Raw genomic sequence first — 24,291 nt, 5'->3', positions numbered from 1 at the left:
AAGTGGGAGTTGGTGCATGATAGGATATTGGTAGCAGAGTTTTGGATGAGCTGCAATTTGGGATGGGTGGAGACTGGGCGGGCAGCCAGGAAAACATTGGAATAGTCAAGTCTGGAGGTGACAAAGGCATGGATGAGAGTTTCAGCAACATATAGGCTAAGGCAGGGATGGAGGCAGGCAATATTACGGATGTGGAAGTAGGTGGTGTTTGTGGTGGAGAGTACATGGGGGTTAGAAGTTCAGTTCAGGGTCAAATAGGACACTGAGATTTTGGATAGTATGGTTCAGCCTGAGACAATGACCAGGGAGAGAGATGGAATCAATGACATGGGTGTGAAGTATATGATGATGGCATCAGTCTTACCATCGTTTCCAAGACTGGATGTCAGACAAGCAGTCTGACAACACAAATGCAGTAGAGCGGTTGAGAGACTTGATAGAGAGGTAGAGCTTGGTATCATCAGCGTCCAAATGGAAGCTGACCCTATGTCTGTGGATATTGTTGCTAAGGGGCACCGTGTAGATGAGGAAGAAGATGGATCCTTGGAAGACTCGGGAGGTAACGATGCGGAGGGCGGAAGAAAACTGTTGCTGGAGATGCTCTGGCTGCGATCGGATTGGTAAGAGTGGAATCAAGTGAGGGCAGTCCTACTGTGCTGCAGAGCGGAGGAAAGGCATTGCAGGAGGACAGTAAGGCCGTAAAGGACCACCTAGCCATTGGTGACTAGACAATTGCTTGTTGCATCTGCTTCAGCAAGAACTTTAAATTCGCCATGTGAAGTACCTCTGGAGTAAATTACAGCCGTATCACCCACTAATCCTACATCTATAATAATCTGTATACATTGCATTATGTAGACATCAGTTCTGCAAATGAAAAATTAGAGCATTCAGTGCATTAACTGCAAACCCAAAATGGTTTATCTCCACATCATATCTTTGACAACAAAGAGTTGTTAAAATTTGGCATGGGACTAGTCACTTTTAATTTAGGATGTTAACTATACAAACTTTGTATTTCATGTTTAAATGGTATTGTGGTACTGGACTCAATGTGATTTCTGCAATAATACTTGTTTTAGGATAGGATCATTATATTTCAAGTTTATACTTCACTTGCTCCGTAACCTCATTACTAAATGAAGCTAATATGGGGCAGTGAGTCTGGGATCAGGCTGTTGCCACCTGGAAGTGCTGGGAGTTGCAAACTTAAGTATTATCTCTGTCCTTTTACAGTACAATTCTGTCAAGAGTTGGTATGGCATTTTGTGATAAATATAAAACCACAAAGAGCCAACATGGCGATTAAATTAAAAAGTTGAAACCAAACACTCGATTTGGAGTCCATTCCAGCTACTTGCAGCTGTTTTTAAGCAATAGGGCTTTGCACCTGGTTTCCCATCGTCCTCAACACTGCCCTGCCCTTAACAGATGCGATTCACACTGCCTATTTTTATCTGGGTTTGCTAGAAATCCTGACCCAAACTTAAATTTTGTTGGCACACTGCAGTGATTGGGCACTTGGAAGGATTCCAATGCAACGCTAGTCTGAAAGCACAGCGCTTGCATTTGAAAATGAAGAATAATTTGGAAGTTATCGCACCAGTCCGTTGTAAGATCATAACAAATAGTTGATGTACACATAATTTCTCCTTTTTAAACTTAAGTTGCTAGGTAACTTTTCTTCCTTTCTTCTCTCCCACCCCTCTGTCATTGCTACTATATCTTGACCACGCTCATTTCTGTAGATCGTACCCATTTTTCCATGTATTTTTGTCTTTGCTCCTGTATGCCAATGCACCAAGGGAGAAAGAATGAAAAGATTGCCATACTCAGCAACTATGTGGGTACAGGTGTATTTTTAGGATAAAGGTTACAGGAATTTCTTGATGTGTCATGCTATCTATAGCTTACTCCTACTTTGGGTGATTTGGGTGTCCAAGTACACAAATCACGAAAAGCTGGTGCACAGGTACAAAAAATAATTAAAAAGGCTAGGGGATGTTGGCCTTTATCTCAAGGGGGTGGAATACAGGGAGCTTCAGTTGTACAGAACCTTAATCAGACACCACCTGGAGCATTGCCTTCAGTTCTGGGCACTGCACCTCAGGAAGGACATATTGGCTTTGGAAGGGATACAATGCAGACCCACCAGAATGATACCAGGGCTTAAAGGGTTAAATTATGAGGACAGGTCGTACAAACCTGACTTGTATTCCCTTAAGTTTAGAAGGTTGAGGGGTCATCTAATTGAGTTGTTTAAAATGATAAAAGGATTTGATGGGGGAGATGCAAATAAACTATTTCCTCTGGAGGGGGAATCTAGAACAAGGGGGCACAATCTTAAAATTAGGGCTAAGCTGTTCAGGGGTGATGTCAGGAACCACTTTTTCACACAAAGGATAGTGAAAAACTGGAATTCTGTGCCCTAAAAGGCTATGGATGCTGGGTCAATTGAAACTTCCATGACTGATAGATTTTTTGTTAGATAAGGCTATGAAAGACGGGTAGATGGAGTTAAGATACAGATCAGCCACGATGTAATTGAATGATAGAACAGGCTTGAGGGGCTGAATGGCCTACTCATGTTCCTAAGTTTTTCCATCCAAATCCATTGATGCTTCTTGCTGTTTGCATTTATTTTCCACTAGTTAAAGAGAATTACATAGAATTTTTAACACAGAAACAAGCTGTTCGGCTCAACCAGTCCAAGTTGGTGTTTACCTTCCATACGAGTAGTAGTTCTAATCCCATGTGCCTGCCTTGTTCCTCTTCCCATTTCTTTCACCCACCTATATAACCTATTCTTAAAAGCTGATATGGTCTCTGCTTCAATCGTTAACTCCACTAATGGACAGCCTCACAACCCTTTCTGTAAAAATAAAGTTTCTCCTGCTCTCTGTCCTAAATCTCTTAGATTTGATCTTCTATCTATGCTCTCTTGTTCTAGATTCCTCAATTACTGGAATTAGAAGGTTTCTATCTACTCTGTCCGATCCCTTCATAATTTAAACGCCTCTATAAAATCACCCATAATCTCCTCTGTCCTAATGAGAAAAGCCCTATTTTTCAAATCATTCTTCTTATTTGTATTTTCTTAAACAAGGCAGCATACTAGTGAATTTGCACTGTACCCGTTCTATTGCCTCAACATCCTTCTATAGTGTGCCGTCCAAAACTGCATGCTGTTCTCCAACTGTGGTCTTAAGATTTTATATAGATTCACCATTACTTCTTTCCTTTTTGAATCAGTCTGTAAGCCAGGTTTATAGTGTGAAGAAGTTACTACTTAAATTTTAGTTAATGATTTCCTTTTCTTGGAATCATGTACTCTGGTTCCCAAGCTTCATTGATCTTACGAGTTTTTCATTAATTCAGTGACTTGGATCATATTTGCCCTAGCCTTTTTTCTGCTCTCCTGAGAACAGATTTAAAACCCTTAATCTCTCCTTATAGGTTTAAAACCCTGGTATCATTTATCATAGAATGATTCATTTTCTGCATCTTTTTCACTATTTCTATTTTTGTGCCAGTGTGGCTGCCACACTTGCAGAATGTTCCACACACGGACTCACTGATGCTTTAAGTGTCCACTTACGGATCTCCTTAACCCGGCAACATTTTATTTGCCCTGTCAACAGCTGGTACAAGTTCAGTCTTTCAGGATTGGATCAATTATACCCACTATGTTTAACATATCTCCCGTCATTCTGCAATCTTTTCCCCTTCCTCTAGTTCTTCTCTCCCCCTTCTTACCATCAGGGCCGATTTTTCCCATAATTGTGCCTGGGAGCACCCAGCCAGGGTGGAAAGCCGTTATGTCAAGTCTCTGCCCCCATTATGGGCTCCCAGGATTTCTGAGCCACTCCGAAAGGGCAAAGTGGAGTTTGTACCTGGAATAACTGCAAGCCCAGTGTAGACAGTACAATGAAGCAGAATGGGGCATTCCCAGCCTACATTGGGTACCCAAATGGTGAGGCGCCTGAAAACAAACCTGGCAGTAGAGCTTGTGTCAGGACAGTTTGTGGGAATCCTCGGGCATCCCAAAGATACAGGGAAACTTGAGATTATTACGTCTCTTTGCCCCTGCACAATAATCAGGAAAGTAGCAGCCAGAGGCCCCACGGCTGGCAGCTAGGAGCATGCCACTTTACTCCTGTTGCCACCCCATTTCTCAGCACAAGGCCCTCCCTGGGCGGGCTGTGCTGGGCATGTGCCTGGCTCCACGCAAATGGCCCCAGCCAGGAAAATCATGGATGTGTGAAAATGTGTTGGAAAATGCTTTCATTAAGGACCAGATTGCAGCTTGATAATAGGGACACCAATTTCAAAAGCGAAGGGACAAAAATATTGGGAAGTCAGAGTGATCTCGGCTCAGAAGTTAGCACAACGTAAACAACATCTGTAATAATTGATGCCTTGAATTAAAATTGAACACACTTGCCATTTATTTTATGAGCCGTGATAGTGAGCTTTGGTGGTCAAATGCCCACACCTCTCAGCGACAGTCTCTAGTTGGTGATAAAAAGTAGGAACGTTAAGCAGTTTTACTGCTGCTTTACTAGGGCACTAATGCGAATTATAGCATCGGAACTGCTGCCCAGCCAAGATTGGCTGACTCAGCAAACATCAGGGATTGAAAATGAGACCTTCCTGGTCCGTATGGCACAGTACCACAGCACCTGGTGCCAGTGGGGAGCAAGTGGGAAATTTTTGCCCGCATCCATAAATGAAGGAATACACCACAACGAAGCTACTCCTGTTCTGTCTCCCACCCTACAAAGTGGCCTTGCTTTAAGTATTCAGTGTGTGGGTTTTAATGCTTTCTTTTTCAGTAATACTTGCCTATGTCCTGCCCTCACTAACCTACATAGGCTTCCTGTCCACCATACATTAAATTTACAGTCTTCTTCCTAGTCTTCAAATCTCTCCATGGCCTTGCCTCACCCTGTCTTATCAATCTCCTCTCCTCCAGCCCTCTATTCCCTCCCACACATCAAATTTTCTGATGCTGATCTGTTCACATTTCCTCCTTCCTTTGCCTCACCATTGGTGGTGGAGTCCTCAGTTGTCTTGGTCCTGTGCTCTGAACTCCCTACCTAAACACCTCCCATATTTCTACCTCTCTCTTCACCCGTAAAAATCTTCTCAAAACCCATCTTTTCAACAAAGTTTGCTCAGCTTCCATTTCCTCATTTCTTCCTACTTTGTGAAGTGCCTTGCAGTGCTTTTTATGTGAAAGACGCTATATAATTGCAAGTCACTGTCCTGACCCTTAGAATGCTGGCGATGTCTGCACCCTGTCATGACAGACTCCTGTTGTAATATGTTGTAACTGACTCCTGTTGAAAGCTCCTCTCATCAAAATTTAAAGATCTCTTTCTTTAATTGTGTCACATATATTTATGACCTATGAGATGACAGAACTCTGTGCAACACCTTCATGGATGTTTGATTTCACTAACTGGAAGGAGAGCTGAAGCCATCATTAAAGCTGATTGTTATTTCTTTAGGCACTTTTACATTGTGTAGAAGGGTCTTGGAAAAGCAGTGCTCAAGACTCTAGACCTCTGTGTACCTCTCCCTCCCCCGTGTACCTGGTGATTGCTGTTTCAATCGAGTTCCACTTGAAGCCAGATACCCGTGATTCCCATTGGTAAAAGGGTAAGAATCTGGCTCCAAGGTGTTGCATTCAAGTGCAGCTCGCAAGATGCACGGAGATATGAGTCTTCACAGTTCTCCTGCTATATGTTACAGAATGCTATTGGAATCAACAACACTCACCTAACACAAAAGCATGTTATGACTTTGGGAGGTACAAGCTGTATGCTCAGCCAGAGACTCCACTGTGCGGAAAAGATCTGATTTCAGAGTGTTGGTTTTATAATTTGTGTTCTTGGCCGATTCATTGCCAGACTTATTTTTGGAGCTCCTAGAAAGGCTGAAGAATGCAACCTCAAATTGGCTAGGAAACTACGCGAAGCTGGATTCCTTTGAGAATGGATAGACTCCAAACAGTCCACATACCCCATTTATGTATCTGTGAGAAACCTCAGTATCTCTGTAAATGACTCCTTTCCTCAACAGGCACTGGAGTCTGTTTGGAAATGTTCCTGTGTGTATGCTTTTTGTTTTTTTAAAAAACTTTGAGGAACTTGTGGAAAATATGAGAATTATGGATGTCCCTTGACGTAATAGTGTTAATCTCCTCTGGTTCCCCTGGGTTATGCTGGAGTTGCAAAGAATTTTTTTAATGACAGTGTCTTGCCTATCTGTACATCTGGGAACATTGACTTGTCTTCTGCAGGGCACAGTATCTATTGGTTCCAAGTTAAATCTGGCAATAACCTTGGTGTATGTATTTGTAAGTGCTGTGTAATTTGTAATATATCTGACATGAAGTACGTAAATTTTGCACAACTCAGTAAATCTGCAATGTTTTTTAAAAAAAAATTAGGTAGCAGCAAATATGTAGAGCCCTCCTCCAGTTGTACATTCTGCCCCCTTCCATTAGCTGTCAGTCTCGCTATGAGATGCCACGTAGCTAATATTAACTAAATTGAAAGGGAAGTCAAAGCATTTACAGATTTATTGCTAGGCTGCATAGAAATTACATCATGGAAACATCTTGTATAATGTAGCAATTTAAAGAAGCATTGGAGCAAAATGTGACAGGGCCCGTAATTACCACTCCCACCAAAGTGCTCATTCTTTATATGTCAGCAAGCGATTCAACCACAGGGGCACCACAGTGGAGACTGATGCTGTCTTTATCTCATGTCCACCAGTAGTTGCTGGATAAGGAGAGGAATAGGACTCTGGCAGATTTCTACCCTCACCCCCTCCTAAGACTCAGTGCAGAGACCAACCGTAGCACACTCCTCACCCACCACTGCCTGGCTGAGATCAACAATCTTAAAGCAATTGCCATTTTCTAAGATGTGTATTTCCTTTTGACCCATCACAAGAAATTCATAACCCTTCCTGTTTCCATATGTCCTGATGGCAGACGGAAGGTGGATGGTCGAGACAGCTCATTACAAGAATATGAATTATTTTTAAATGCATATTATTTGCTCTTGTCTCTTCATTTTAATTCAACCCATGTAGGTGGAAATTGCTGCTGAATTGATTTTTTGCATTTAACTTGAAGAGCAGCTTATTTAATTGTCTATCGAACGATCACGTTAAGAGATGTCCTGCATGAGCTCGTGTCCATCATGTAACAGGCAAAGTTCTGAGTCACGTTTGCACTGATTGGGTGAACTTCGGTATTCGTAAAGTAGCAACAAGTGACAAGTGAACAGATATGGGAGCGACCAATGAATACACAGCTGGGAACAAAAGCTGCCAATTAGGAATTTGCAAAACTATAAATCAAAAATGGACAGTCAGCAAACAACTGCAAGGAGGAAGAGTCAAAGGATTACCAATGAAATCACACCATTCTTGAAAGTCCTTTCAGCTGATATCTTGGTTTCTCACTAAGTTGAGAAACTTAGTACTAGGAACAAGGCCTCCTTATCCTCTCCCTGGTGTCTTCAGAAAGCTGCCCTCCGTGATCCAGGTCTGTGGGACTACCGTGACTTTATCCACGCCTACTTGTCCCAATGCATCCAGTATGTCCTTCTGCCCCATAAATATCCCCTCCCGAGACTTCCAAGGTCCCTTCCTTGGTCATCTCCTCTTCTATATGTTGCTCTTGGTGACAGCATCTAAATTCATGGGGTCAGCTTTCATATATGTGCTGACAACATTACGCTGTGGATGAACCAGAACTTACTCCGTCTGAACATCAAAAAGATTAAAGGCATAGCTTGTCAATATGGTATCCACTTTGTGCGTCTCTATTAAATTGTCACCTCAGTATCTCTGTAAATGCATTCCTCTCGCGTGACACCAAATCCAACCGTTCTGAAACAAACAGGTTAAAACTACCCATAAACTTTTAATATTTCCAATGAGATTCCATTGTGGCTTCTTTTTAAACGTGTATATAAACTGGTTAAAGTCTGTATGGAGCAGATAGGAATTTCTGTGAATACATTAAGAGGTGCACTCAAAATAGAATGAGGGTGACCTTTGCCCAGGCCTCTGCCAGTGTCACTCTGAAGCTGGCTACTGGGAGTTACATGAGACTGCCCAGGCTGACTCCTCCCTGTCTCAGAATATACAGAAAAGATTGTACATTGCAAAGGTTTTTCAGCAGGACGGGGCAATGCAGTCAGTTGGGATACTGAAGTTTATCTCTGGAACCCATATTTGTGCTTAGTCCAGGCGGAAGGGATGAATGTTTCTCAACTACCTGTGAAGGTTTTAAATGAAACAAAGTTGAAACAATCTCAGAAAAAATTCTTAGTAGGTGCAAGTCCACTGTAGAAAACTACTCACAAATCAACAGAAATCAGTCATCTCACTTGACACGGCACAGGGAATGGATGACTGACAGGGATGTAGGAATGCTGTTTTTGAAATGGTGTGAAGTGGATGGAGCTTTATCTCTGCATCTAACTTTTCAATACCTGAGCTGAGAATACATAATGTTGGAATGGGTACACAATGCTCCAAACTAGAAAACTGTCCTTTACCTTCAGGAGAACAAATTCACCCTGACTGAAAAAAGTTTTTTAAAAATACTATGTTTTTGGGAACACTGAAGCACTTTTACTGCTTTAAAATTGATATCTACTGCTAATCAATATGGTGCTTAGCTGCATGTCACCAGATTGTGATGTGAAACAATTATGGAGAAACATTCAACAAGGTTTTCATATAATCTGAGTTTCTGACACTGAATACTCTCCATCACAAAGACCAGCTACTTACACTCCTATAATTTCGCCCACCTCAGCCCATTTTCCACTGAAGCCCTCATCAATGCTTTTGTCACTCCAAATTCGACTATTCCTATGGAAAACCCCCCTCAACCTCTCCACCCCTTTACCTCCCTCTTCGCCTTTAAGACCCTCCTTAAAACCCACCTATTTGACCTAATATCTCATTTTGCTTAGTGTCCATTTATTTCCTGTTATGCCCCTGTGAAGTGGTTTGATGTTTTTCTGCATTAAAGGTCTATAAATACAAGTTGTTGTTCGGTAGGAAGAGGTTTATAAATTATCCTCACATGGGCACCAGCAACCAAGCTATAAGGGTATGTTAATGAAGTAAAAATGCCTCTTGCTTCAGAAAGCATGACTTGTACACCCGCCCCTCCTGTTCTGTCTGTCTCAGTGGCAGAAGACAACAATGGTGGAAGTTGACAGAGGCCTAAACTAACCAATTTCTGCAGAAAGCATTAATGCGACCCCAAAAATTCACCACTGACTTGTCTTTCGCTGTTCTTTGCTTCTATTTCCTCTGACCTCAAGTGGAAATCCCTTACCTTCCTCCTTAATATAGCAACCTTCAAGAAGCTTGGTTTCTTCTTTTGTGCCAAACACTCATTCCCCCATAACAACTCTTAACTCCCGATGAAGCCCAAGTCTGTCCAAGCCTTGAGTTTATGAGAGGGGCTTTTTTAAAACCTATCCTTGGGCAGGATGCAAACCAAAGGTTGTTAGGCTTGGATCCTGCCCCAACCATTTTCATCCTCCGATAACTCTCCAGCAAAGCCTCTATTTTGCCAATACTACTGTCCACTGCTGCTCTTACTCTTACGGATATGCTGCTAACGTGCTCTCCCACCTCCCTCACTATGTTAAAATCATTTGCACCTGCAGCTACTGACCGATCGTATCTCGGAGCTGGAGCTGCGGGTGGACTCACTGTGGAGCATCCGCAATGCAGAGAAACTCGTGGATAGCACGTTTAGCGAGTTGGTCACACCGCAGGTAAAGGCAGTACAGGCAGGAAGTGAATGGGTGACCACCAGGAAGAGTAAGAGGTGCAGGCAGGTAGTGCAGGGGTCCCCTGTGGCCATCCCCCTCTCAAACAGGTATACCGTTTTGGATACTGTTGTGGGAGATGGCTCACCAGGGGAAGGTGGCAGCGGCCAGGTTCATGGCACCGTGGCTGGCTCTGCTGCACAGGAGGGCAGGAAAAAGAGTGGTAGAGCTATAGTGATAGGGGACTCGATTGTAAGGGGAACAGACAGGCGTTTCTGCGGACGCAACCGAGACTCCAGGATGGTATGTTGCCTCCCTGGTGCAAGGGTCAGGGATGTCTCGGAGCGGCTGCAGAACATTCTGGAGGGGGAGGGTGAACAGCCAGTTGTCGTGGTGCATATAGGTACCAACGATATAGGTAAAAAACGGGATGAGGTCCTACAAGCTGAATTTAGGGAGTTAGGAGTTAAACTAAAAAGTAGGACCTCAAAGGTAGTAATCTCAGGATTGCTACCAGTGCCACGGGCTAGTCAGAGTAGGAATGACAGGATAGCGAGGATGAATACGTGGCTTGAGAGATGGTGCAAGAGGGAGGGATTCAAATTCCTGGGACATTGGAACCGGTTCTGGGGGAGGTGGGACCAGTACAAGTTTGGACGGTCTGCATCTGGGCAGGACTGGAACCAATGTCCTAGGGGGAGTGTTTGCTAGTGCTGTTGGGGAGGGTTTAAACTAAAGTGGCAGGGGGATGGGAATCGATGCAGGAAGTCAGTGGGAAATAAAGTGGTGACAGAAACAAAAGGCAGTAAGGGAGAGTGTACAGAACATGACCGGACAAATGGTCTGAGAAAGCACGGCAAAGACCAAGGGAAGTCTAGATTAAACTGCATTTATTTCAATGCAAGAAGTCTGATGGGCAAGGCAGATGAACTCAGGGAATGGATGGGTACATGTGACTGGGATGTTATAGCTATTACTGAAACATGGCTAAGGGAGGGGCAGGACTGGCAGCTAAATATTCCAGGGTACAGATGCTATAGGAAAGATAGAGCAGGAGGTAAGAGAGGAGGGGGAGTTGCGTTCTTGATTAGGGAGAACATCACGGCAGTAGTGAGAGAGGATATATCCGAGGGTTCGCCCACGGAGTCGATATGGGTAGAACTGAAAAATAAGAAGGGAGAGATCACGTTGATAAGATTGCACTACAGACCCCCGAATAGTCAACAGGAAATTGAGGAGCAAATATGTAAGGAGATTACAGACAGCTGCAAGAAAAATAGGGTGGTAATAGTAGGGGACTTTAACTTTCCCAACATTGACTGGGACAGCCATAGCATTACGGGCTTGGATGGAGAGAAATTTGTTGAGTGTATTCAGGAGGAATTTCTCATTCAGTATGTGGATGGCCCGACTAGAGAGGGGGCAAAACTTGACCTCCTCTTGGGAAATAAGGAAGGGCAGGTGACAGAAGTGTTAGTGAGGGATCACTTTGGGACCAGTGATCATAATTCCATTAGTTTTAAGATAGCTATGGAGAATGATAGGTCTGGCCCAAAAGTTAAAATTCTAAATTGGGGAAAGGCCAATTTTGATGGTATTAGACAGGAACTTTCAGAAGTTGATTGGGAGAGTCTGTTGGCAGGCAAAGGGACGTCTGGTAAGTGGGAGTCCTTCAAAAATGTGTTAACCAGGGTTCAGGGTAAGCACATTCCTTATAAAGTAAAGGGCAAGGCTGGTAGAAGTAGGGAACCTTGGATGACTCGGGAGATTGAGGCCCTAGTCAGAAAGAAGAAGGAGGCATATGACATGCATAGGCAGCTGGGATCAAGTGGATCCCTTGAAGAGTATAGAGATTGCCGGAGTAGAGTTAAGAGAGAAATCAGGAGGGCAAAAAGGGGACATGAGATTGCTTTGGCAGATAAGGCAAAGGTGAATCCAAAGAGCTTCTACAAATACATAAAGGGCAAAAGAGTAACTAGGGAGAAAGTAGGGCCTCTGAAGGATCAACAAGGTCATCTATGTGCGGAACCACAAGAGATGGGTGAGATCCTAAATGAATATTTCACATCGGTATTTACGGTTGAGAAAGGCATGGATGTTAGGGAACTTGGGGAAATAAATAGTGATGTCTTGAGGAGTGTACATATTACAGAGAGGGAGGTGCTGGAAGTCTTAACGCGCATCAAGGTAGATAAATCTCCGGGACCTGATGAAATGTATCCCAGGACGTTATGGGAGGTTAGGGAGGAAATTGCGGGTCCCCTAGCAGAGATATTTGAATCATCGACAGCTGCAGGTGAGGTGCCTGAAGATTGGAGGGTAGCAAATGTTGTGCCTTTGTTTAAGAAGGGCGGCAGGGAAAAGCCTGGGAACTACAGACCGGTGAGCCTGACATCTGTAGTGGGTAAGTTGTTAGAGGGTATTCTGAGAGACAGGATCTACGGGCATTTGGAGAGGCAGGGACTGATTAGGAACAGTCAGCATGGTTTTGTGAGAGGAAAATCATGTCTCACGAATTTGATTGAGTTTTTTGAAGGGGTAACCAAGAAGATAGATGAGGGCTGTGCAGTAGACGTGGTCCACATGGACTTTAGCAAAGCCTTTGACAAGGTACCGCATGGTAGGTTGTTACATAAGGTTAAATATCACGGGATCAAAGGTGAGGTAGCCAATTGGATACAACATTGGCTTGACGACAGAAGACAGAGGGTGGGTGTAGAGGGTTGTTTTTCAAACTGGAGGCCTGTGACCAGCGGTGTGCCTCAGAGATCGGTGCTGGGTCCGCTGTTATTTGTTATTTATATTAATGATTTGGATGAGAATTTAGGAGGCATGGTTAGTAAGTTTGCAGATGACACCAAGATTGGTGGCATTGTGGACAGTGAAGAAGGTTATCTAGGATTGCAACGGGATCTTGATAAATTGGGCCAGTGGGCCGATGAATGGCAAATGGAGTTTAATTTAGATAAATGTGAGGTGATGCATTTTGGTAGATCGAATCGGGCCAGGACCTACTCCGTTAATGGTAGGGCATTGGGGAAAGTTATAGAACAAAGAGATCTAGGAGTACAGGTTCATAGCTCCTTGAAAGTGGAGTCACAGGTGGATAGGGTGGTGAAGAAGGCATTCAGCTTGCTTGGTTTCATTGGTCAGAACATTGAATACAGGAGTTGGGATGTCTTGTTGAAGTTGTACAAGACATTAGTTAGGCCACACTTGGAATACTGTGTACAGTTCTGGTCACCCTATTATAGAAAGGATATTATTAAACTAGAAAGAGTGCAGAAAAGATTTACTAGGATGCTACCGGGACTTGATGGTTTGACTTATAGGGAGAGTTTAGATAGACTGGGACTTTTTTCCCTGGAGAGTAGGAGGTTGAGGGGTGATCTTATACAAGTCTATAAAATAATGAGGGGCATAGATAAGGTAGATAGTCAAAATCTTTTCCCAAAGGTAGGGGAGTCTATAACGAGGGGACATAGATTTAAGGTGAGAGGGGAGAGATACAAAAGGGTCCAGGGGGGCAATTTTTTCACTCAAAGGGTGGTGAGTGTCTGGAACGAGCTGCCAGAGGCAGTAGTAGAGGCGGGTACAATTTTGTCTTTTAAAAAGCATTTGGACAGTTACATGGGTAAGATGGGTATAGAGGGATATGGGCCAAGTGCAGGCAATTGGGACTAGCTTAGTGGTATAAACTGGGCAACATGGACATGTTGGGCCGAAGGGCCTGTTTCCATGTTGTAAACTTCTATGATTCTATGATTCTATGATTGCACAGTCTCCTAATCTTAACTAATTCTTTCCCAGAACCTCAAAATTATAGAACTCCTTGACTCTGTCAGTTTCTCCCTCCTCTTTCATCTACAGGCATTTAAAATCCAAGTATAGTATTGCCTAACCACTAGTTCCTGGTTTAGCAAAGGCTATGGGCCCCGACAACATCCCAGCTGTAGTGCTGAAGACTTGTGCTCCAGAACTAGCTGCGCCTCTCGCCAAGCTGTTCCAGTCCAGCTGCAACACTGGCATCCACCCGACAATGTGGAAAATTGCCCAGGTATGTCCTGTCCACAAAAAGCAGGACAAATCCAATCCGGCCAATTACCGCCCCATCAGTCTACTCTCAATCATCAGCAAAGTGATGGAAGGTGTCGTCGATAGTGCTATCAAGCGGCACTTACTCACCAATAACCTGCTCACCGATGCTCAGTTTGTGTTCCGCCAGGACCACTCGGCTCCAGACCTCATTACAGCCTTGGTCCAAACATGGACAAAAGAGCTGAATTCCAGAGGTGAGGTGAGAGTGACTGCCCTTGACATCAAGGCAGCATTTGACCGAGTGTGGCACCAAGGAGCCCTAGTAAAATTGAAGTCAATGGGAATCAGGGGGAAAACTCTCCAGTGGCTGGAGTCATACTTAGCACAAAGGAAGATGGTAGTGGTTGTTGGAGGCCAATCATCTCAGCCCCAGGGCATTGCTGCAGGAGTTCCTCAGGGCGGTGTCCTAGGCCCAACCATCTTCAGCTGCTTCATCAATGACCTTCCCTCCATCATAAGGTCAGAAATGGGGATGTTCGCTGATGACTGCACAGTGTTCAGTTCCATTCGCAACCCCTCAGATAATGAAGCAGTCCGAGCCTGCATGCAGCAAGACCTGGACAACATCCAGGCTTGGGCTGATAAGTGGCAAGTAACATTCGCGCCAGATAAGTGCCAGGCAATGACCATCTCCAACAAGAGAGAGTCTAACCACCTCCCCTTGACATTCAACGGCATTACCATCGCCGAATCCCCCACCATCAACATCCTGGGGGTCACCATTGACCAGAAACTTAACTGGACCAGCCATATAAATACTGTGGCTACGAGAGCAGGTCAGAGGCTGGGTATTCTGCGGCGAGTGACTCACCTCCTGACTCCCCAAAGCCTTTCCACCATCTGCAAGGCACAAGTCAGGAGTGTGATGGAATACTCTCCAGTTGCCTGGATGAGTGCAGCTCCAACAACACTCGAAGCTCGACACCATCCAAGATAAAGCAGCCCGCTTGATTGGCACCCCATCCACCACCCTAAACATTCACTCCCTTCACCACCGGCGCACTGTGGCTGCAGTGTGCACCATCCACAGGATGCACTGCAGCAACTCGCCAAGGCTTCTTCGACAGCACCTCCCAAACCCGCGACCTCGACCACCTAGAAGGACAGGGGCAGCAGGCGCATGGGAACAACACCACCTGCACGTTCCCCTCCAAGTCACACACCATCCCGACTTGGAAATATCTCGCCGTTCCTTCATTGTCGCTGGGTCAAAATCCTGGAACTCCCTTCCTAACAGCACTGTGGGAGAACCGTCACCACACGGACTGCAGCGGTTCAAGAAGGCGGCTCACCACCACCTTCTCAAGGGCAATTAGGGATGGGCAATAAATGCCGGCCTTGCCAGCGACGCCCACATCCCGTGAACGAATAAAAAAAAAAGAATCTTAGTTATAGAATTTGCAGCACAGGAGGAAGGCCATTCAGCCCAATGAGAAAGTGGTGGAAGAAAAGCTTCCCCAGATATGAGAGCTATACTCAATCTTGGATGCCCTTCTGTTTTGTACAGTTAAGAGTTGTTGAAGAAAACTATGTTTGGCACAAATGAGAAAACGGATTCATGGAGGTAGCTTTTGTGTCGCTGCCAGCTCTTCAACTAGACCAATTTACTCATTCTATTTCCCTGCCCTTTCCCTATACCCTTTTATTTTCTGCCTCAATAGCCACAAGTGGTAAAGCATTCTGTGCTCTTAATTGCCCTCCGTGCAAAAAGATTCTCTCTAATTTCCCCCTTTGTTCTTCTAGTAATAACCCATAATCTATGTCCCTCTGATTGCCGAATCAGCAACTAGAAGAAACAATGTCATTTTTTACCCTCAATTTTGAAAACCTTTCAGGGGAGATTTTCCTGGGTCTGTCCCCCGGGCACTTTGGATCACCTGGGCTCAGTGACTATTGGAAGATCAGGTGGGTTGGCGCGCACGCCTGTAAAGGAACCTGCCTGATTTTCTTCCAGTGAAATGAATGGGTGGGTGTGTCCCTTCACAGGCTTGTGTTCTGATTTGCTTGATTTTCTTATATTCGTTGCACCTGGGGTACAGATCCATAAGAATCTTCCCTTTGTTTATCTCACCTCTTTTACTCTTTTTACCCTTGGTGTCTTGCATCATGGGCCTTGGGCCCTCACCCTCGTTTCTCAATTTTAAAAAAACACTCAAGGGAAGGGATTGTACAAAAATGAACTGAGATGTAGTTCTGGATCTTGGGCAAACTGCAGATCTCCTTGCCTTGGTGAGTCGCAAAAATACCCCTTTCAGCTCATAATCAGCAACTTGAGTCACTTTCCAACTAATTCTAGTAGCTTTCTTTCAAATGGATTTGAGCTGCTTTATAAGAAGCCATGTGTCGCTTCCCGCTGCTTTCAGAAAGCTGGCAAGTAACTCTGGAAACTCTCCTTTTTGAGTGACACTGGCGTGTGGCTCGCAGTGTGCCTCTCCTGTATTCTCTCACTTGAGCTGCTGACAGTTTGTCTCAACGTTTAGTAGCAGTGGGATGCTAATGAAGCCCTGCATACTTTGTGCACCCAGACAGTGAGCTATGTTGCTGGAATCATTTTACTTGTGCGTTCTGGGGATTTTCTGTGTTGCTGTATTGTGTGTGTGTTTTTTTTATTAGTTGGTGAATTTGAGCCATGTTCCCGCTGACCTCGACTCTGCTGCTTTTGAAAACCTTTTTTGTCATTTTCTGGGAAATGTAAAACACAGTTCAGTACATTGAATTATGATAGTCACAATCATAAATTTCTTAAAAGAAACAATCTTATTTCCTCCCTCAGCTCTTTGATGAGTCCTATTAGTGAATGAGCAGGTCGTAGGGTTCTCTCTGCTGAAGTTCTCACTGGGATTTTAACATTTGTGTATCACACAAATTTCACAAAGTTTCCAACTTGAAATTTCAAGTCTCTTTTAACTCAGGTTGAAGGTTTTAACTTGGTGAAAGGAGCGAGACTCCTGCAGTCTTTCATTTTAATTAGTTTAATAGTGGTGAGGTACTTTCACGTTTGCTTTCTCCCTCCTCTCCCCACTGCTATATGAACCACTGCTGTTCTTCGATTAGGAACATCGGAAAATATTGCTCAGTCCACGAACATTCAGGAGAAAAAATATTGATCTCCGATGTTTGTTTTCTATTTGTTACTTAACAAGTGTCGATCTATAGGAATATAAAATTTGTAACAAAAATGTAAAATAATCCAACATGGAGAGAAAAAACTGAAACCTGTAACTGAAATCACAGCCCTGGAAAAAACAACATGCACCAAGGCCATTGAGTGTGAGATCAGGAGCAGCAGTTTGCTGTTTTGCTCCAGGACTGGAGCACATTATCTGGGCTGATATTCCAGTGCATTATCGAGAAAGTTCTGCATTGATAGAGATGCCGTCCTTCAGAAGAGATGTTAAACGAAAAGTGCTTACAGCCAGTGAAGTACTTCTGAAGTGTAGTCACTGTTGTAATGTGGGAAACACCAGCAGCCAATTTGCGCACAGCAAGGTCCCACAAACAGCAACGTGATGATGACCAGATATTCTGGTTTTTAGTGAATTTTGGTTGAGGGATAAATATTGGCCAGGAGACCAGGGAGAATTCCTCTGCTCTTCTTCGAAATAGTGCCATGGGATCTTTTACCTCCGCCTGAGAGGACAGACAGGGCCTCGGTTTAACATCTCATCCAAAAGACGGCACCTCTGACAGTGCAGCACTCCCTCAGTACTGCACTGGAGTGTCAGCCTAGATTATGTGCTCAAGTCTCCAGAATGGGAATTGAACCCACAACCTTCGACCATGATTAGTCATGATTTAATGGAATGGCGGAACAGGCTCAAGAGGCTGAATGAGCTACTCCTGTTCCTGTGTTGTTCTGTTCGTGTGATCCTGTGATTGACTAGTCTTCAATAGTCACTTTAGGTAATTTATTCATTTAATCCTTTGTGTGTAAAATTTTCTTATAAACGGCTCTCCCTATTATGCTTCTAATATGAATCTTGAGTTTATATCCACTCATTACCGATTCACAGTGCAACTAACAAACAAGATTAAATCCCGTTTCTCAGCAGCGCTAAAAGCAATAATTTTATCTTCGGTTTATTGGGTGGCACTTGGCATATTTGATGCAATTGTAATTAAAACTGTTAGCACAGTAAAGATAACACTGAATCACAACATAGCAAGTGCATATTTTACCAGGAAACCAGTGTGTCTACATATTAAACTGTATACCCCTTAGTCAGCAACAATCTGCAAAATATAAAATTTGTATCAGCGTGAGAATTAACATTGGTTTCAGACATATGCCATGGTTGTTAGTTCACAACAATTTACTTTTACTTAATTTCAGGGTGCTTCAGATAAGAAATATTTGTTGAGCAGAGATGGAGAGGTAACCAAATTCATGATCAGAGAAGTAGATTCTGAGAAGGCTTTTGGAGACAGGTAGAGAGTTATCAAGGTGAAGGGACTTGGGGAGAGCATTTCAGAATGTAGAAGGATATGTTGATAGGGTGAGATGAAGTAAATAAAGTGGGAGGAGGCTCATGTGGAGCACAGACACTGGCATAGACCTGTTTCTTTGCTGTAAATTCTATGTAACCAAGACAGATGAAGGTTCGGGTACCAGTGTGGGATGGAGTGAGAGAAGATACAGAGGAGGAGAATCAGGAGAGATTGGCTGGAAAAGATTCACTAATTAGTTGTGAAGTAATCTCTTTATTCTTCATTGCTGCCAATTGAGTGCAAAACAAAGCACAGCACTGGAGAGCAAAGAATATTTTCCCCTCCGTAGTTGAGGTTCTTTTTTTAAAGAAATGGGATGGTTGTGGCTACATTTGGTCAGTGCACCCCTGCTTTATTGCAGATGAAAAGAATCTGCAGTCCCCCCTCCCCCTTTACTGGAAAATGCAGCTGTGTCGACATCAGGCAAGGAGAGGATTTGGTTAGATTATGACGCCCCATCCTTCCAGTGTTTGAACAGTCTGCCGACACAGTTGTCTGGACTTGTACGTGAAGATTGACCACCTAGGTGAGGCGCTTGGACGGTAGTCAAATCGTACCCCATCACCCACGAGAGGAGGAAATGAAAGTCTAATTGTTCTGCAGATGCATTCCGTGTTGCTGTCTGTGTTGCTGCAGCACTAGATCTCTCATGATCCATAATTGCTTTTTTTTAAACTGCAGCTCAATTTGGAGTTGTTGCCATCTTACAATAAAGCTGTTCCGTCTAAATGCTGGAGAGGTCTCCGAGCGCAGTCACAGCTATGTAAACAACTGCTGATCTTGGCGTGTTCTGTGAGATAAAGCGCTGCTGCATGCCGTAGAGGACAACGTGAGCCACTGGGACGATGTATGCTTGCTCAGATTATGGTTAATCTCCAAAACAGGATCTGCTAATCATTAATTATCTCTTCTAAATGAGTCAACTGCAAGGACCTCCATTCATTTAGATTCAGGAAATTGCTTCGTTCCAGTTCCTGGATTTTTCATTTATAAATCGCTGTGCCTCATAGCAGCAATAATTTCATGAAGGACTTTGTTACCACTGCAGTGAGACTAATCAAAGTAATGAGCACTCTGGCTGTAAGCTGAGTGTGTCACTTATGAGATTTTAAAAACACACTCGACCGTGCCATCTCACGGGGCCTCTCGATTCTCATTGTCTCATTCACAAATATGGCCATCTTTGATTATTTCCTTCTCTGCCTCACCACTCACATTCCCCTTCTCCCTTCCAAACCCACTCCCTTCTGCATCCGCCCCGGAAAAAACTCTCGCCCAAGTTACTTTCAATGGCGCTTTCAACCTCCCAACTGTCTAGCCTTTGGTCCTCTGTTCACCATGATAATTGTGCGGCTACTGATCTGCGCAATCGCACCTTCATCTCTGCCTTTTGATGCCCTTGTTCCCAGTAAAACCCTTACTCTCTCCCACTCTGGTCGTTCCCCCTGGCATAGCCCCCATCTTCGCTCCATTAAGTCTAAGGGATGCAGACTTAAACATATATAGCGCACACTCCATAAATTTTAGCTCATCCAAACTCTGCTGCTCGCATTCTAACCTACACCCATCACGCCTGAACACTCTGACCTACATTGACTCCCAGTCCAGCAACATCTGAGTTATAAAATTCTCATGCTCAAATCCCCCATGGCCTCGCCCCTTCCTATCTTTCTAACCTCCTCCAGCCCTACAACCCTCTGAGAACTCTGTGTTCTTCTATCTCTGCCCTCTTGTACATCCACAATTTCCATCATCCCACTACTGGCGACTGTGACTTCAGCCGTCTACGCCCTAAGCTATAGGATTCCCTCTCTAAACCTCTCCTCCCCTCTAACTCGCTCCTCTTTTAAGACCCTCAGTAAAACTTACCTCTTTGACCAAGCTTTTAGTCACCTGTCCTAATATCTCCTTTGGCTCAGTACCAATTATTGTCTCATTACATTCCTGTGAAGTGCCTTGGAACGTTTTCCTATCTTAAAGGCGCTATATGTAAGTTGTTGTATAATTTTCAGGCGCATTAAAATTAAGCAGACTCATTGTGGTGCTGCTTTAGATCAGTATTTAAAATTTAGTGAATGTATAATTTTGGTACCTTTTTATATCTACTTCGATGGGTGGATCATCACGGAGCCAAACTGGGTCAATGTGAAATGTGGTGCTGTACTGGAGCTGCCCATAGGGAATGTGCAGCTGCAGCCTTAACCCAGTTTGCCTAGTTTTCCTAGCACTTGTTAACTGTCTGATTACTGATCTCTTTCTGTGCGACCTTTCTCATCAACTGAGACAAAAATTCTAATTTGTCCCTATTTGTTCAATCCACATACTTCGAACAGCCTAGCTCGCTAATATGGCTGGGAGGATCATGATGTTAGTATTGCATCAAGTGATGTTCTCTCTCTTCCACCCCCACCCCCCATCCACCCACTCACCCAGAGTTTAGTTGCACTTTTGCAGGCCAACTTGTTAAAGAAGAATTAAGAAATGTATAGACCCACAGAACCCTTCTATACTTGTCTACACTGAGGATGTGGTTTCCTGATTAGTTGGAGATTACTTGTTGCTAAACCCACAGCAATGCTGTTACAGTCGTTAATCCTCTTATCGGAATATTGCCAGGCTTCCAGGAGATGGAGTGTACTGACAACCACTGCTGCTTTAACACATCAAAGAAAATACAATTGGTTTTCCCACTGAAATGAAATGAGTATATATTACAACATTTCTGGGTTTAGATATATAACTTCAGTATCATGGCTGAACGTTTTGGCTAGATTAAACTTAAGATTGTCCTCCGATATCTATTATTCTCCCCTTCGTTACCCCTAATGTTCCACAACTTCCTCCATCCCCAGTTTACCCTTTCACTACTTATGGCTATGCAGGTCGTAGCCAACAATGTTATAAGCCGCTGTATCATGGCAGCATTAGAATAAACTTGCTGGAACTGTCAAGACCAGCGGCCTGGAGTAACCTGTTCTTACTGAGTCTTCCTGACTATCAGTGGTCTTTCTGGGGCTAGTAAGTGGACTATCCCTGGCAGCAGCAGCAGCACGTTCTAAAAGTAACACCATCATGCACACTGGTCAAAATGTTATGGCCGTCCTGTGCAGGTGCAGAGCAGTAAGCCCCACACTCTAGCTGGTTTACAAGAAGATTGTTTGTACTATTGACAAGTAAATGAGATTGCAACACAGTAGGCTGCACTCAAGACCTGGACTGCAATATGAAATCAACTTGCGGAGTGAAAGAATTTGTCCCAGGCTGTTGCCAATGTTACTCTTGGCAAGGAACCAAATTAGCCATTCAGTTTGCAAACTATCTGAATCCTTCAATTAGATAACAGCCTTGTAGTTACTCCCAGGCATGCATTATTCTATATATAAATCATCTGAACCCACCCAATTCGACTCTGCCGTAGTAGTTCCTCCCAGGTATTTATTATTTACTAGGATGATTCCACTATAATGGGCGCATTGGTGCTAACGCGATTTGCTCACTATATGCATTGGTCAGTTTATATGGATCTTACTGAATATATTTAAGAAGGAGTTAGATAGATTTCTAGACACAATATGGTATTGAGATAGAGGATCAGCCATGATCATATTGAATGGCAGAGCAGGCTCGAAGGGCCGAATGGCCTACTCCTGCTCCTATTTTCTATGTTTACTGGAAGTCCACAAACATGCAATTTTTAAAGTCGTAGTGGAAGAAACAAATGTTTTTGATTAGTGTTGAAAAGTTTGGACCAATGTATTGAAACTAAATGTATGAATCAGATAAATTCAATGCTAATATGCTGCTGTGATATATTTAAACTCAAATTCCTGACCTGATACCATGGCCAAAAGAAGTTCTGTGGAAGTGCTGATGTTTGTTTCGTGGGCTGTGGTATTTGCCTAATTAGCTGTCTTCGTACGTGATGAGAGTTTTAGAAGTCTATTCGATCAGGAGCATAGGGAGCCAAGCCTGATTCTTTCTTCATCCAACAAGGATGTGAAGGCCTTAGAGAGGGTGCAGAGGAGATTTACTAGAATGATTCCAGGAATGAGGGACTTAAATTACATGGTAGACTGGAGAAGCTGGGTTGTTCTCCTTGGAGCAGAGGCAGTTGAGAGGAGATTTTATGGAGGTATTCAAAATCATGAAGGGTCCAGACAGAGAGAAACTGTTCCCATTGGTAGGTGGGTCAAGAACCAGTGGGCATAGATTTAAGGTGATTGGCAAAAGAACCAAAGGCGACATGAGGAAAAACTTTTTTACACAGCGAGTGGTTAGGATCTGGAATGCACTGCCTTAGGGGGTGGTGGAGGCAAATTCAATCATGGCTTTCAAAAGGGAACTGGATAAGTACTTGAAACAAAAAAAAATGTACATAGAGCCAGCGCAGACTCGATGGGCTGAATGGCCTCCTTCTGTGCTGTAACCTTCTGTGATTCTATGAATATCCACACAAATGCACTTCCAGCAGTGTTCAGTGGATTAGGAACTGGAACCCTGGCTGTATGCAAAGCATTCCATGCTCCAGCAACACCGTGTATATAAATTTCTGCTAACCACTCTCTCATTTAGTTGGAGAATCAATTATGAGGGGATCATCAACTTAAAATAAATAGTCTTTCCCTATTCACCCAGTCAAAGTCTTTCATAATTTTAAAATCCTCTATTAAATCTAATAGCCTTCTCTGCTCCAGTGGAAATAGAATCATAGAAGTTTACAACATGGAAACAGGCCCTTCGGTCCAACATGTCCATGTCGCCCAGTTTATACCACTAAGCTAGTCCCAATTGCCTGCACTTGGCCCATATCCCTCTATACCCATCTTACCCATGTAAATGTCCAAATGCTTTTTAAAAGACAAAATTGTACCCACCTCTACTACTGCCTCTGGCAGCTCGTTCCAGACACTCACCACCCTTTGAGTGAAAAAATTGCCCCTCTGGATCCTTTTGTATCTCTCCCCTCTCACCTTAAATCTATGCCCCCTCGTTATAGACTCCCCTACCTTTGGGAAAAGATTTTGACTATCGACCTTATCTATGCCCCTCATTATTTTATAGACTTCTATAAGATCACCCCTTAACCTCCTACTCTCCAGGGAAAAAAGTCTCAGTCTATCCGACCTCTCCCTATAAGTCAAACCATCAAGTCCCGGTAGCATCCTAGTAAATCTTTTCTGCACTCTTTCTAGTTTAATAATATCCTTTCTATAATAGGGTGACCAAGTGTGGCCTAACTAATGTCTTGTACAACTTCAACAAGACAAGCCAACTCCTGTATTCAATGTTCTGACCAATGAAACCAAGCATGCTGAATGCCTTCTTCACCACCCTATCCACCTGTGACTCCACTTTCAAGGAGCTATGAACCTGTACTCCTCGATCTCTTTGTTCTATAACTCTCCCCAACGCCCTACCATTAACGGAGTAGGTCCTGGCCCGATTCGATCTACCAAAATGCATCACCTCACATTTATCTAAATTAAACTCCATCTGCCATTCTTCGGCCCACTGGCCCAATTTATCAAGATCCCGTTGCAATCCTAGATAACCTTCTTCACTGTCCACAATGCCACCAATCTTGGTGTCATCTGCAAACTTACTAACCATGCCTCCTAAATTCTCATCCAAATCATTAATATAAATAACAAATAACAGCGGACCCAGCACCGATCCCTGAGACACACCGCTGGTCACAGGCCTTCAGTCCGAAAAACAACCCTCCACAACCACCCTCTGTCTTCTGTCGTCAATCCAATTTTGATTCCAATTGGCTACCTCACCTTGGATCCCGTGAGATTTAACCTTATGTAACAACCTGCCATGCGGTACCTTGCCAAAGGCTTTGCTAAAGTCCATGTAGACCACGTCTACTGCACAG

The 24,291-nt window shown here is 43.7% G+C and overlaps 1 protein-coding gene across 1 annotated transcript in view; it reads left to right on the top strand.

Annotated features, from left to right (window-relative positions):
* Positions 1 to 471: 471 nt before the first annotated feature.
* Positions 472 to 24,291, top strand: part of LOC137318230 (serine/threonine-protein kinase MRCK alpha-like) — a gene marked incomplete at its 3' end in the record, with an annotated part of 94,541 nt that continues 70,721 nt past the window's right edge. Inside the window, exon 1 of the mRNA XM_067981161.1 lies at positions 472 to 620. Within this exon, the coding sequence (XP_067837262.1) occupies positions 472 to 620 (149 nt within the window). The remainder of the gene's footprint in view (positions 621 to 24,291) is intronic.

The sequence above is a fragment of the Heptranchias perlo genome, unplaced genomic scaffold, assembly GCF_035084215.1.
Source record: "Heptranchias perlo isolate sHepPer1 unplaced genomic scaffold, sHepPer1.hap1 HAP1_SCAFFOLD_668, whole genome shotgun sequence".
In the NCBI taxonomy this organism is placed as follows: domain Eukaryota; kingdom Metazoa; phylum Chordata; class Chondrichthyes; order Hexanchiformes; family Hexanchidae; genus Heptranchias; species Heptranchias perlo.
This window is presented reverse-complemented; position numbering and strand designations above follow the sequence as displayed.